General features: G+C 40.5%; 1 protein-coding gene across 1 annotated transcript in view; it reads right to left on the reverse strand.

Annotated features, from left to right (window-relative positions):
• The window catches only part of FGGY (FGGY carbohydrate kinase domain containing), a gene marked incomplete at its 5' end in the record, with an annotated part of 85361 nt that overhangs the window by 14347 nt on the left and 54605 nt on the right, over positions 1-16409 (reverse strand). Inside the window, one exon of the mRNA XM_010132728.1 lies at positions 13076-13170. Coding sequence (XP_010131030.1) covers positions 13076-13170 — 95 coding nt within the window. The remainder of the gene's footprint in view (positions 1-13075; positions 13171-16409) is intronic.

The raw sequence follows: 16409 nt of genomic DNA on the forward strand, positions 1-16409 counted from the left end.
TTCCCTATAAGCCTTGGTGGGGACAAAGCTTTTCTGACCTTTGTGTTTCACGTTCCCCTTTCAGGTCTATGTAGGCCTTGGCACAAGCAGTGAACAGGACCTGAAGAATTCCTACAACTTTCGTATTTTCTAGCTGCATGTTAACTATTTTTGCACCTGAAGCACCTGGTAAAAATATTTAAACAAAAACCTGGGAGCAGAAGGGAGAGGACCACAACAAAGAAAAATGGCCCAAAAGGCAAAGCTGTGTTCCTCAGACACCTACACTTTGACATTGGCTCTTTTTAAGTAGAAAGGAAGAAAAATCACTTGCAGCTCATATGCAAAGTGTGTGAGAAACGTGGAGCAATGCTGTGTTGGTATCATTAAGACTGAGGTAGTGGTTGGAGGGATGGTGAGAGATCGGCACCCTGACTCGTGCCTGCTGACCTGCACATCTGCAGCCACATGAGAAAAATGAATGAGGCAAAAAGTAAAAACCCCTCTCGGGCCACTTTTCCCCTGCTGCTGCTGTGGACACAGACATATTCAACAGCCTGGTGAGGACTGAATCACAGACAAACAATCTTTTCTATTACCATAAAAATGACAAATAAGTAATAGTTACAGCCTGTAAACACAAGACTCAAATGAAATAAGAGCTCTAAGTGGTACACTGTAACTGGAAACAGGATTCTACTCCTATTAGAGCCGGCTCAGTCTAAAGAGTATCAGATGTTACTCAGGCCTTAGAAGGCCTGAGACATAAACTATGTGTGTAAGAGAAAAAGAAGTCAAATGACTCATGACAGAGTTTGTTTTAATAAAAATGACTTCTCCTGGCTCTTTGCTTTCAAAGACTTGCCATTTTCAAATCTCAACCAGCTAACCTAGGCAGCCAGTTCCTTAGCCAGTGTCCTTTACGTTATGTATAAAACACTGGCATTTACAAACTCAGAGTCCTTCGGCTAGGGAAGGGCAGTTTATTTTAGCACTCTGATCAACGCCAGCATAAATCTTCCCTCTTCCAGTCCAAGAACACTGGCTCGGCCCACTCAGTGCTGTGTGACTACACTGTACCCATAAAACAGGGGATACACCACAATGCTTTACTGAAGTCCTACAAGCCTTGAGAGCGAGCCTAAGGAAGTAGCACTGGATGAGCCACAAACCATCCCTTCCTCTTTGCTTTTTCTTATGTGAGGACACAGGTATGGGACTGAGATATGGAAAGAGAGAGAGAGAAAACATAAGAAGAGGAATAAAATGAAAGAGAAGAGTGGAGAAGAGGAGAAGAGAGGAGAAAAGAGAAGAGAAAGAGAAAGAGAAAGAGAGGAGAAAAGAGAAGAGAAAGAGAAAGAGAAAGAGAAAGAGAAAGAGAAAGAGAAAGAGAAAGAGAAAGAGAAAGAGAAAGAGAAAGAGAAAGAGAAAGAGAAAGAGAAAGAGAAAGAGAAAGAGAAAGAGAAAGAGAAAGAGAAAGAGAAAGAGAAAGAGAAAGAGAAAGAGAAAGAGAAAGAGAAAGAGAAAGAGAAAGAGAAAGAGAAAGAGAAAGAGAAAGAGAAAGAGAAAGAGAAAGAGAAAGAGAAAGAGAAAGAGAAAGAGAAAGAGAAAGAGAAAGAGAAAGAGAAAGAGAAAGAGAAAGAGAAAGAGAAAGAGAAAGAGAAAGAGAAAGAGAAAGAGAAAGAGAAAGAGAAAGAGAAAGAGAAAGAGAAAGAGAAAGAGAAAGAGAAAGAGAAAGAGAAAGAGAAAGAGAAAGAGAAAGAGAAAGAGAAAGAGAAAGAGAAAGAGAAAGAGAAAGAGAAAGAGAAAGAGAAAGAGAAAGAGAAAGAGAAAGAGAAAGAGAAGGAGAGGAGAGGAGAGGAATCAACAGATGGGAAAAGAAAAAGTGAAAAAAACCTAAAGAAAAGAGGCACAAACAAGAAGGCGGCAAGAATACAAGAGGAAAGAATAAGCAACATGAGAGTGGCAGTAGGGATAGGGAGATAGTGGGGCTATCAGGGATTTAGTGCCAAGAAAGAAAAGCCCCATTCTCCACCATACCTATCTTCTTTCTCATGATTCTTTTATTCTTTTTCCATGCCTTGTTCTCCTCTGGGATGAGTGGAACTTCTAGGCCCCCAAAGCCTCAAGTTTGGCATTTTGTCACTTATGGCAAATGTGCTGGCTGTCCAGGGCAAACGTACACAAAGCAAATGAAAAGCAAAGCTTGCTTAGTCTCCCTTTCATGCAATGCAAGAATCATCCCTTAGATGGGACTGTTGCAAAATTAAACAACCTTACAGCCATGACCAGTGAATAGTGAGTAATGTGCTTGTATATACAAAGCTTTTATACCAACCAGTCAAAGAAAGTGAGGACAGCTCATGAGAAAAAGACCCCATTTATCAGAAGGGCTTCAAACAGCTTAGCAACATTAGGGCCATTGCTCATCTCTTTCACCTAAGATACGTGCCAGCTTCCAATCTAGAGGCTAACACGTATCCAATTTGTCTGCTCTGAGACACTCGAGCACTGCTTCCCTCAGTCTAAAGATACAGGATTCATACCTAAACTCCTGTAAGAGAAATGAGTGATTTCATGACAGCAGACAGGAAGACACTAGTCTGGGAATATCAGGCAGAAATCAAGTCTTACCAGACGTTTTGAAAGCAAAAGGAGTCTGACACAAGACTACTAGAGTCAGCAATATTTTGCTGCATATATCCAAGGTGTTTAACTCAGTTCTGAGCTACAGGGCTGGGCAATGAAGGGACCTTTCAAACATGACATGTTACCATCCTCCACCCCATGGTTTTGGGCGGGAGAGGTTGACCCACATATTCTTCTTGTGCAGAGACTCTTTGGAGAAAAAAATATTGATTAGAAGTTGGTTTATTTTCCAGACTGTTTTCCCTTGAAGGGTACCCTGAGCTTCCAAGGCTCCAAAGGTTACACCTACCCACTGCTTAGCAAGGTGTGCGTTGCCATATCCCCTTACTCTGTTCCTTAGCAAAGCATGTGCACCCATTAGAGCTTTCACACCCACGCTCCTCCCTAAGATCTCTACCTGTAAAGGACTAGCTGGAAGCTGTGCAGGAAACAGCAGCTTATAGCAGGTGCGCACACAACAGGCCCTACATGGGTCAAAACGTATTTATGGACTGAAGGTTAGTAATGCTCAGGGCAATGCAAGCCCGAGGCATTCTATGATTCTACTACACATTGAGTACATCCCCTATAAACTATGCTTTGCTGAAAGATGACAATCCAACTCACTTTCACTGCTTATACACGCTTTTAAGGCACAGCAAGATACGGGCACAGAGGTTCCCCTTATTTGTGTTCTTCTAGCATGTTTCAACCCTCATATGGAAGAGTATCTTTGTGCAAAAATTTGCAACTTCTGCTTTTCTGTGCCCACTTGGTGGTTAGCCTTTCTGCCTCTATTTCCCTCAAGAGTGGCAATTATGGTCTTGCTAATCATTATGTGGACACTTGTCCCAGTAAAAACAAAACAGAGCCATGAAGCAATTTCATACGGATTCTCTCAACATGTCACTGTCCAATTTCTGGTATCAAACTGTGTCTCAGAAATGTTAAAGCACAGTGGGTGTGAAAAGTTGCTTGAAAACAAGAAAGCAAGCAAGGGTTGTCAAGCTTGTTATATGCCTATATCTAAGAAACCAAGGAAACATGATCCTATGACTTAGATGAACAAAGAAAGGAGAATGAGAGTTGGATTCAAACTGAGGATGAGAGGAGCCAGTGTGCTAATAAAGCAACTGCCTTCTATTGCTAAGAAAACTAATAAAGGTTACAGGATCTCTCCTCTGCCATTTCAGATCCGTGATTATATGAAAGGGAATAAAGAAAAATATCTTTACTGTTAACCACAACAAAATGAAATACATTGGAAATGCCTAGATAGTAAACAGAGCCTTGTTAAACTCTACAGATAGGGCAAATTTTGAGAAACAAACCCCTGTGGGCATCTTTAGCAGAAAGGACAACACAGTACATGAAAGTTACAAAACTTCTTCAAATATAGTGTGGCAAAAGTATATTCGAGTGGTACAAACTACTGGCATCAAATCCTGAGACTAAGTGATCATAACGTCCTTCAAAAAATTTATTGTGAAGAAACCGCAGGCATTTCAGTCAGCCAGCACTGTGACTCTACATGCTTGTGCTTTGCCGCAGAACAGTCTGATCCCCTGCGCTGACATAGCAAGAGTGCAAATCCCAGATGGAAAATTAATCTCACAATGTAGCCAGATTGAGTTTCCAATTCTCCAGTGCATAGCTTGAAGGTTGTTCTGCTCAGCTACTGAAGAGGTGAGGGCAGAGAGACTTTTAACTTGTTTGACATCCCGAACATCATTTAAGTAGGACATGCTCTAAAAAGGACCTTGCTGGCTACTGCCAGTTACAAAGGATCCATGGTATCCTCCTTTGTACTCACCCTTCCTATAAAATATTGCTATCACACTTGTCCCTGCTTAAATGCCCTGCACAGAAGGGGAGTCCAAGGTCCAAATGACTTCAGTTGTGTCTCTGAGTACGTGGGTAAAATCTGTCCTTAAAATAGAAAGGAGATGGATCACAGTACATTTTGCAGAATGTATCTGTCTACTATAAAGACACATTTATGGTTTCCTCATATTTATGGTTTTCCTCAAGAAGAGATACGGCCCACAAGCTAGAAAAGCTGTGAGCTTTCTGATATTATCAAACCTCGTCTACAAGCTGATCTTAGTCTGCTTGGAAAAAAATCAACTAATTGCACATCTCCTTAGACAAATTCCACCACGGTCATTTCATGGTTTGCTACAATAACATTCAGCAGCAGAACCTGAACTATTCTAGGCAGCATATTTGCTCCTGCTTGCCAGATCCTGGGCTTCCTGACAGAGGAGAAGAATAACACTGGTTTAGGAAGAGTCTCAACTTCTGCAGATTAACAGAACACTAAATCTTATCAGCTGGTGTGAGTTTCTTGAAGTGTAAAGTCAGAACAGTTTGTGTGTTGAGCCTACAGACAGAAGAGACTACATTTACATACACACGGCTGCTTCTAGTACCGTGATCGGGTGTGTGCATGCGAGGTGCAGAACTGGGTGAAGTCAATGGAGCAGTGCCAGTGTGCAAAGCCGGCTGCACCATCAGCATGGAGACAGAGGATGAAATAAATTTCTTTGGTCATCTCAACATCTGAGAGGTCTTTTCAGTCCATCCTCATAAACGCGAAGAATAAGTAATAAAGCCTCTCTCACCACTCTCAGACAGAATTAATAAACAGGTAAGACACACTGATATCCCAGCGCTCAGTGCCCCATCTCCTTCCCCTGATGTCCAAATAAAAGGCCATGTTTCATTTCAATTCATTTCATTAGTGTGGTATTTCATCAAACCACCTACTTTTAGGAAAACAATATGGCCACATCTTTTATGGCAGAACTGGGTATCTGCCATTCTTGCCTCCAACTTCAGTACTTCTGTGCCAAATACTCAGCCAAAGTAAATGGATGGTTCTGTTATAGGCAATATATTACACTGACTTACTGCAGTTGCCTTTCCCTGTCCTTAAAGAGTTACAGAGAAATTCCAAGTCTGAACATTCGTGTACAGGATGACATTTAAAACGAAGCATGCTAAGTTTCCACAAAAGGACAGCACTTAACAAAAGACACTGCCTTTGTATCCTATTACCTAAAGCATCCACAACTTGTTTCCGAATGGGTAATAATATAAACCAATTGCGAGAGCTCTAATCGCCTTTATCATTTCAAGATGTGTCATCTACCAGTGAACTGTGTGTCAGATTCCTGTTTGGGCTCTCATCCAGTAAAGTACTTCAGCACACAGGCAGCCCTGCTTATCTTCAACTAAGCTTCTTGCCTGCTTGGAAGTTAGATGATGTACCTAAGTGCTTGATCGGATCAGGGCACTGGAGTAAACTGGTGTCACTCCTCTGAAATCCTGGAGCAATCCTGACTTACGTTAACTGAGAATTTTGCGTTATGATTATGGACTAAGATCATCTGTCATTTCAGTAGCTATATGACCTGCTACAACAAACTCTGACATTTTCTTCGACAAGTTTTTACCTGTGATAATTTTAAGTGATATAAACCAACTACAAATCATCGACTGTGACAATGAATGAAACTCTACCGTACAGCATGTACTGATCTGATAATACATCAAACGCATGACAATATATAGCATTAGACATTGTGCTCCACCAGGAACATTTAACAGCAAGAGTTATTCCTCTCAACTCCAATATAAAAGGCAGCCAGCAGGATGATATCAAATGATAGCTGCTCCACTCCTCATAAAAGGACCTTGGGGACTCCGAGGAGATTTGTGTATCTGCACTTCAACGGCATAGCAATGTGGAAATGTTAAAGTTAGTAAAGCAAACAGTCCTCAAATGAGAAGGGCAACAGATGTCAACCAGTATCACATGTCAGTAAACAGCAACAAGACAGAGGGTACTTTTCTTAGTGCTTTTGTGAAAACATCGTGCGATCAGCTACAGCCGCATCTCAGCTGTTTGATTCTCTAAGTGGTGGTGCTTGTATGTGTGATTTAACTCCCACCAAGAGAGGACTTCCAGCCATTTGTCCACTGAAGTCAGCTGAAAGAAAGAAGAAATGCTTCTGTATATTTATTGTGGCTTGAAAAGTGAAAAAAAAAGTCACACTCTCAAACTGATTGAAAGCTCATTCTGTGCTTTGGCAGAGACAGACAAGCATTTATATTTCTCAGCTTTAATACAGAAGGATCATCCTTAGGGCAAAAGAGTAGTTGTGATTCATCCACTTTTTACTCTTACTGCAAAGACTTCTGACAGTTCAGGCCAAAATATGCTAACTAGAAAGGCACTCTTTGTACCATAAACACTAGGCCACAAGGAACTGGACACCGGCCATCGAATCACTGCCTTTTAATTTTTCTCTCTCATCTATATTTCTCTAAAGATTTCTGGTAAGAAGGCAGCTGACTCTATACAAAAGCCAGAGACATTGCCAGTATCTTGGTGGTTTCATGCATCCCATATTGAATGTAACGTTATTACAAAAGAAGGCAAAGATGTATTTCAGTGTCAAAACACCAAGAAGAGGTAAAGGGATTGAGTTCTAGTGCCGAGTTACTGCTTTGAGTCCAGGCCTGGTTAGCTGCAAATATACTCCACAGCCATTGAACATCTTAGCTGCTTATGTGGAAAAGAGTTTGGTTCTCAGCAAGCAGTAGAGTCATGAACTGTCCATGACATCCCCTGGTAACTTTGCTGCCAGTCATAAGTGAGAGAACAACTCTGAACGGACTGTGGAGATTCAGCTCTTGTCACCGTTGGAACACCGTCTCTAGCAGTAGATCATAAGCCATGTACTGAAATGTAAAGTCATGGGTTTTTATGGAGCATGTGTCCCATCCTTTGAGATTGATCATACACAAGCCAGGAAGGAATTTTTTAAAAAAGCCACTTAGACGAAGAGGTCATACCTAGTCAATACACCACTTAAAAAGGAATAGCTGCCACCTGGCCTTGCCCAAGGATGGTCTCCACTAAACTCTACAGATACAAATTTGGAGCTTCTGAAGAAAAGGAAGGCAAGACCACAGTACCATAACACACTCTTGGTCTACAACACAGTGCCTAAGAACCACCACCTCCTTCCTCTGCCTTTCCAAACCCCTCTGATTAAGGGAATGGGAGAAAAAGAATCCATCCTGGCAGGAAAGCCTTTGCTAAAAGGTGCATTAATAGGGTAAGTCAAGCCAACAAAATGATTAATTTGGTGCTCTCATTCAATATTATGTTTACACAAGTTGATTATAGCACTTAATTACTAATTTACCCTGCTCAAAAACAAGAGTGCTTTAAATTCTTAATGAGATGAGGGAAGGCAACATTCCCTAACTCAACAGGGAGAAGTCATTTTATTTCCTCTTTTGATTTCCCAAGTTATTACCATTTCTAAGGAAAAAATGATCCCCTCCCTGATCTTTTACTTGGTTCTTGCTTTTGAAAATATGGAAATCAACAAGACGTTTGTATTAATTTCAATCCATGACCTGACAGGTAATGGTTTGGAAGAGGAATAGAGGATCAGCTCATCAGCTGAAGAACGTCTGTTGAAGTAAGTGGAAAAAAATTACACCAGAGCTTGCCTGATCCAGAAATGGAAATAGCCTAATCCCCTCCAGTTCTGTCAGCAGAAAGGTTGATTATGTCCCAGTACTACTTATGGGTGTTCTTATGAAACACTGTCTATTCACGGTTGCCAGTTGGTCCACAATCAAGGCTGTGGACTAATTGTTGCACTAAAGAACTTCTTTACATTCGTGACAGCCTGTAACATTTTCATTGTTAAGAGGCGAATACGCTGTGTATTGCATGTTCTTCCTGGGTGATCTTTATAAAACTTGTGTTATCTGTGGGGTTCATTATTTGTTTTGATGCTCTATGCTGTACCACCCAACAACTTCCTTACACAACTGAGAGAAGATGGCCATTAAACTATGCAGAACGAAGCACTGCACAATTATTTCCCCTGCCACACCATAATAAATTCAAACCCCAATCTGCAAGAGGTCTCCCTCATAGTTATGGACTCTGTGCTTGTTATTTTGAAGGCGGGCCAGGTGACCCACATAGCTTCTAGGGCTGCTTCCAAGCATGCAAATTGTACCTAAGGAGTACTTCACTTGCTCAGCTGCAACTGCTGCTAAATAATTCAGATAATCCACATTACGAAATTACCTAACACTTCTTTCTGTGGAATCTGGCTAATTTTTATATATCTCCAATCCACTTCATAAAAACAACAAAAAAGCTTTTCCCTATCTTTTTGCAGGATATATCACCAACTTGCATAACAACCCAAACAAATAAAGACTACACCTCCCTTAAAAGTCAATTTTATAGCTAAAGAAACCTTGCAGTTATGTAGACTTTCAATTTCTAGCTCATTTTTTAAACCAAAAATGATTATAGAAAGCTGACTGCAGAAAGTCACCAGTAAAATGTATTGTAGTAAACAGTATGAAGATTCTTCTCTTCCCTGTTGGCCAGTAACAACAACCCACGTGAAGACAGCAAATCCAAAATAAATCAGGTAATCTGGTTTCATACAGGTAATTTTATTAATTGTTTTAATATGCAATTAAGGAATAGTCAGTGGGCTGCAGGATTTTATAAGGCAATAATCCTGCTCCCTGGTGTACAGCTTTGTCCCAAGGAGCAGGCTATCCAGAAAAATGAGCTGGATGACTGCCAAATCAAACAGCACCTTCTTCCCATTTTCAATTACATACAAGTGAGGCAGAGTAACGAGGATATACTGGAAACTTTGACATTTATTTATTGAACATTCTTACTGAGAAAGATTTGCTGGCTTGCTAAACCGGAAACTATATTTTTACTACAGAAACAATCACATCGAAAACCAGGATCCTGCTGCTCAGCATGAAAGGAATGGCTAGAACCAATAAACTGACCCATCTAAGCCAGCAATGTGAAGCCTATTTCATTCAATGCAGCACATATTATTAATTTAAAACTCCCCAAACCAAAAATATTATGTATATTTCAAAAATCCTGATGTCATACTATTTTACACAGCGCTGTCTTCTACAACCCAGCCAGGCTGTGTTACAGCTCACAGGAACAACAATCGGGGCACAACAAAACCATGAGCAAAAAGGGTGTAGCATTTGTAGGGGCAGCTGAAAAGATAACCCGAACTGAAAGAAGAAACTCAGAAGATTTTCTCCCCTTTCTGGAGATTCTAGAGCCTAAATGACCGAAAGATTAAATGGGGAAGAACTCACCACACTGCAAGTTCTTTTTTCCTTTTTGGATAGACCAATTGTTCTAATTCAGTTTTACCACAGAGGAGAAAAATGCAGGGAGAGTAAATGAAGAGGAAAATAGGGAGTCAACATTCTTTGAAGCAACAACATATGGTGACCAGGCATGAGCGATGGAGGACATAAATCTTTCCTTGACAGAATTACCTAAAGATGAAATTGCAGCTTCAAGGGGCTTGAGCTTTTAAAACCACACTAGAATCTAGCAAATTTACCTGTACAGTTACAGATTTTGCAATAACCTTCGTTGTGAAGGCTTCTTTGTGAAGGCTTAGAATTCAGAGAACTTTGGTATTAACATAGACGTGGTCAATAAAAAGCCTGAAAATCTTTACTCCACAAATTACTCAAAATAACAATTAAAAATATGAGAATTAAGAATTATAACAAAATGCTGCATCATGCAAATAGTCACTGGTGTCGTATAGAAAGGGAAAACCCACTACTACAGAAACCCATTACTGGGTTTCACGCGTACGTTTGGCAGCCACTCCTTTTGCCAGCAGAACATGTTAAAGCTGTGCTAAGAATAGCTGAAGTGATTTTGAGGGATCCTGGGTTTGGGTGCTATTTCCAAGCTGACCTAAAGATGCTTGAGTTTTCGAAGATGGAGAACAGCCAACCCATGAAAACCAGAGACCTTTTAAGTGTTTTGATTTTGACATTGAGTGGAAAGGTACAAAAATCATTCTGAGAAATGCGACCAGTCACTGGGACAAACACAGTAAAAATACCCCTTCAAACAACCAAACACATAAGGGAAGAGGTTATTGAGAAAAAACCCCACAATTTTCTCCTTTACTGTAAGACTAAGCAAACAGCTCTGGAAAGCACAATAATTAAGCACAAACCAGCTATTAGAGGACAGGTAATAACCTCTATTATTTGCAAAGACTACAGTGATGCTGAGTGTTTGCAGAAGCACCTCTAAGAAAGGCTTGTTTTAGAAGATGTGTTAGAAAAATCAATGTAAGAGAAGGCTATTGAGCTGCAGTGCTAGATCTGCATTTACGCCTCCCTGCCCCGCAAAAGACATTTATTCAATTTCTTGTTCCTTGATCCCATGCGGCTGAATGCTTTTACAAATATCTATACATAATCTAATCTATTTGCTGCATGATACAACCAATATTGCTGTAGGTGGCACCTCTACCGACACCTTCTGAACACAGGCTAAGCCGAAACACAGTGGGAGGTTTCTTCATACTGCAGAGATGTTGTGGCATCCTGGGTAGGATTCAGGGCCTCACCTGGCTCTCAGTGATCACCACAGGCAGTATGGTGGAAAGAAACATGCTACAAATGCCCCAGGGATGTATAATAGCAGTAGTTTTCCTTTTTCTGTTTCAGAGATATCCCAGGGAAGCCCATGGTCTTGACCTGTAACTCAGTGAAACAGAAGGAAACTCTCCTGCTGACTAGCAAACCCCTTGGAACGGGACCTTACACAAACAGCTGCTGAAGCACTGAAAAAGGCAGAGGCTGGGCTTGGGAAACCAGACGCCTTACGCAGTGCTGAGGCACAAAAGTGCAATTTGTGTTTATTCTTTTTCCTTGATTCAAGCTGAAATGGGAAGGGAGAATAAGGACTCGTAAAGTCCAGCTCCCGACAGGGAAGCCTTTAGGAGATGTTTACTCCACGAAGACCCACAGAACCTGCACTATACTTATGACAAGCGCAAAACCATTCCCATAACCAGAGGCAGGTACCTCCCAACATATCGTAACACTATAAGAGCAAACACTTTTTAAATTAGAAAGTCTGTGACGTGGCTGGTTCAAAGGACCTAGTTTCCTGAAAAAGATTTCTGAAATGGCATGCCACGCAGCCTGACCTATATGGACATGTGTGTTAAATAGACCTATCTGTTCTGACATTGTTGGATATGCTTCTGAAATACCTTTGCAGATAAGGGCAGGGTTAAAAACTAACGGTAAATCAATAACCAAAATTATATAAACACAGCACCGAATATTTCACAACATTGGATTTTTTCTAATGGTTATGAAGACAGACTTAATCAAATCAGTTTTGAGATGTTCAGTTATTGCATCATAGTGGAAAACATCTTAAACTTGAAATATCTATGCATTTGAGGCAGAAGATTAACAAAAGAGTAAGAATTCAGTAGCAACTTTTGGTGATTAAATTACTTTTATCAAATAAAGCTATCCTTACAAGCACTAGAATTATTAAATACAGATACATATATTGTACTATATATTTGTTGCAATGGGATTAACTTTAATGGAAAAATTCTTCTGAAAGGAAACTGCTCTCCCTGCTAACCCACACAGCCGCGCAGAATGGTCACATTTGGAAATTCCACGTCTGGAAAAATGCCAAACATGGCCCCGTTCCTCAGCTTATGTTGAGGTGTTTATTGATTCCAGTGGAACTGCATCGAGTTAACTAGGTTGAGAAGCTGACCTCCCTATTCAGAAAACAATCAGTTAAGTTTTTGTGCACAATTTCATCTACAAATATCTCTGCCTGATGTTACAAAGAAAAGTGTATCTAGGGACCACCCCGATCAACAATGTTGTCCATTTGGATGCAGTGGACTGTTCAGTGTCCTTGTGTGGCATGAGGAGAGGACATATCTCATATGAGAGGAATTGCCAGGGGGAAGGACAGGTACGATTTTGGGCGCTCAGACCCTTCTTTGGGTTTCTGCATGCTACTGCTGTTCATGTACATGCAGCTAAGTCACGCTTTGGCTGATCCACTGAACATAAAAGCCTTGCTGCTACTTTTACAACTGTTAATGGATGGAAATAACATGAATAAACATGAAATTCCATCCTCGTTATTAACTCTGCATTCACTGTAGGCAAGACAAGAGGTACAGGTGTGCCATTTTTCACTGCATCAATAGTGCTATGTTTAACATTCCTCAATATGAAGGAAGGAAAGTAGGACAAATATAACTGAGATGAAATTGTGACCTTCTTGCAGGATCAGAGTCTTGTCAAATTCCCGTTTTTGTCTGTAAAATTACATGGCAGCTTCTACCTGCATGTCTCTACAGTCAAAAGACAAATGAATCTTCAATACACCTAAATAACACATAGAGTTAAAAAGAGGGTGGAGAGAAAGCAATGCTGGCTCTTGTCCGGCTGTGCAGAAGGTACAAACTTTTCCACTTGAATTAAAGTCTGTGCATGGTGCCAAAAGCCAAAGAGCAAAATGCATTAAAAGTGAAGAGAAGGAAAAAAATCAGGTACTGCATACCTGTATAGATGCAAAATCCCCAGAAGCACAGGCTCCAAGTATAGCAGCACCCACCAACACAGACTCCACTTCTTTGGACAGGACAACAGGCTTGCCTATACAAGAAAAAGTCGTGCCTCTGTTAGGACGGATAAAGCAGTACTGCACTAGCGGCACAACAAACAACTGAAGCAAAAAAGACAAAGAGAAAAGGAATCAAACAGGACTTGAAAGCCACGTTCACCACTCTATTCAGAGCTACTGTCTACGGTAGATTAATGTAAATCTCGCTGCTCTGTGCTTCCAGGCTCCCAGAAAAATGCAGTATTTAAGTAAAACAATTTCAGCAAAATAGTAATGCAGACCATGAAGTATACAAAGAACAATCTCCCAGATCTTCCACATTGGCTATTTTTATCCAAGGGTTTGCTACAAACCTGTTACTCACACCCTTCAAACTCACATGCCTATTAAACGGTGACCTTGAGGGGAAAACAGGGTGGTATCCTCTTTGTTTCTTTTGCAAGGAACAACAAAAAGGCTTGTTTGTGTTTGTTTTTAAATATGTAGCCAACAGAGCCAGTCTGATTTTGCTGGGAGACATGAAAACAAGACTAGAAAACATTCAAAAGCCATGTATGAAATAATAGGAGAAATTGTGTCTTCCAAATTGTGCAAGATACATGAAAGCAAGATTAAAACACCGGGAAAACAAACAAACAAACAATATATTCTGAAGTAGAATTAACAATTATTGTTTCATCACCCATGGGTACTACCATGAACGCACTTTCCCTTGGTTCGTGCTTCTAAGCCAGGTATTACAAGTGCAAAAGCAGCAGGAAAAAGACTGATAAATAAAATCAGTTTGCTTTCTTAATTCTCCTTAAAAACGTCAAACAATAGCGTAAGTCTAAATACTTTTCTAGCTGCACTTTAGAAGCTTATCCTCACTAAGCCAAAAAATGTAATATTCCTACAGTATTTGGCATGTGTCTAAATTTCCATTACTGAGATAATTTCATTCAATGAATGCTGATGCAAACACACTGGTGGGAGGAGGCTTCCTTCTGTGAAGAGCCTCGATGATATTAAGACCCCAAAAATGCTGCTCCTGAGGGCTAACTGCAAGATTAAGAGGAGCTGAAATTTGAAGGCAGGTCTAACATGAGCTGTGAACAACCCCTACAGAGGAAAAGGCGAAGACACACTTTCTGAAATAGAACTATTAATATAAGAAACAATTATTGATACAAAAAGAATTCACCTTGTACCCCAGGCAGCCAGTTACTTTATGCTAACTTTGACTGTTCCACCAGCATAAAGCTCCTCACCAGTATCTTTCAGTGAGTGATGCGAAGGTGCCGCTCTGGTCTTTATGCCATTTCTTCCTACACAGCATGTTCGCACCGGCAAAGCGATGGGGAAGGGAAGTGGATACAGTGAGACCTTGCTGTTTGGTTGCTGGAATGACTAACAGTGAACTAGTGGAATTACAGCATCTCTTAAATTTCTCTGACCAGACAAATCCACCTTAAAAACACTGGTGTCGGCTGAGTCACCTGAGCACTCCTCCGGTTCAGATGGACAACAGCTCAGGACTTGGGTTGACCTGGAACAGAAAACTTCTAGATTCTGGCTTGCAGCTCCACTGCTGCCTGCCAGCCGTTGAAGCAGTAAGCAATTTTCTGCCGGCTCTAAAACTTACTGCACATTTCCCACATCATCAGAATGAATGCAGAATTCTTACCAGGCAAACAAAAAGATTAAGATACTTTTTAAGTGGCCTGCGAAATTATCTATTGGATGTCTGCATGGCTGAGTCATGGGCATTTGCAGCTAACAATAATAGATTCAGATTTTTTTCTTTTCAGGAAAGAATGGGGGATTGATCCTGGAATGTCAGTTATTTTATCTGATAGGCTCTAATGAGTTCAACATAACCAAGAGCATTTCAGTTGGATGAACTCTGACATCCCTTGTCAGTCACTGATTTTACAAATGGGGGAGAACTCCAGCCTGCAAAAAGGCCTTTTTGTAGTGAATTGTACTTGGCCATTAGTTACAGTCAAAGAACTCTTGATTACATTTTAATCAGAATACCTTTTCACAGACCTTTTATTTTACATGTCATGAACCGGCATCCCAAGTCTACACACCGCTGAAATTCACCTAAAACACTGGAGTTAGTTATTTGAGGAAAGGCACGGAGTCGGCAACATCATTTTTCACAAACAGAAAGCGTCCCTTTGTCTGCTGTGTATTTAGTGAATTTTAAGGTCAATAGGCATTATGCTTTTGCTTCTCCATTTCTGTTTTCATCTCAGGTAAGTACATAAAGCACATTTTCATCTTCCCTCCTGCATCAGGGATATGAAGTGCGGTTTGATGTTAGGGCAAGTCAGATCTCCAGACCAAATGCTCCAAATCTGAGACTTAAACTTTATTCAAGGCAGCTCCACCGGTCTGAATTTGAAATATACCCAAACCACACATCATTCCAAATTTCTCTGAAGTCCTTTACACTCCATTTTGTTATTTTTTCCACATTTTTTAAAGTAAAATATATTCAACTGACTCACAGGTGTGCTAAGATGTCCAATACAGACAGGCTTAAGGGAGACCAAAAATACCGTGGAAGCCTGAGGCCTCCTCTTGAGCCACGTACCAGGACCTTCCACCCATCAGGAATGTCACAAAACCAAATGCCACACCATGCAGGAGTAAGGATCCAGAAATTGTCCCCTGAACCATGTTGATGATACAGATGTGGCAGCCACTCAAAAAGCATTGTTCTATAGAATGGATATGATACCCAACATGAGCAGCAAGTGTCAGACGACCAAAAGAATTCAAGCAGGATGAAGCTACAAGAGGTTTTAGTGCTCACAAAATGAAGTGGGCATTACCCTCATCTAACGTTTTGTAGTCTGACTGAACAGAGTAATCTCTGCAGAACATTTTGAATAGTTCCTGACAATCTGATACTGAGAAACATCTCTGACATGTCACTTACACATACTGGATTTAAACATTCCACACAAATTTTTAATATTTATTCTATTGCACTATTAAAAAACCTGTAAGTCTAAGATCTGCAGACTGGAAATCATGCTGGAGGTATCTCCTGAATTCCATTTTCTAGCAAGTACGGAGCTTTGTTTGCACCGCCTCTCTGTGTCATTCAAATGTCTTTAAATTTCAGGAAATTCAGACTTGCAGGAAGTAACATTTTATTACAGGCTTTTTGCCCAACCAGCAAAATACAGTTCTAAATATAAAAAGTATGTATTTTTCCAAAGACAAAGTATTTAGCCACCAAAAATAAAGTAGTTTACACCCCTTTCCCCGCTCT

Source organism: Buceros rhinoceros, unplaced genomic scaffold (assembly GCF_000710305.1).
Source record: "Buceros rhinoceros silvestris isolate BGI_N320 unplaced genomic scaffold, ASM71030v1 scaffold153, whole genome shotgun sequence".
Taxonomy (NCBI): domain Eukaryota; kingdom Metazoa; phylum Chordata; class Aves; order Bucerotiformes; family Bucerotidae; genus Buceros; species Buceros rhinoceros.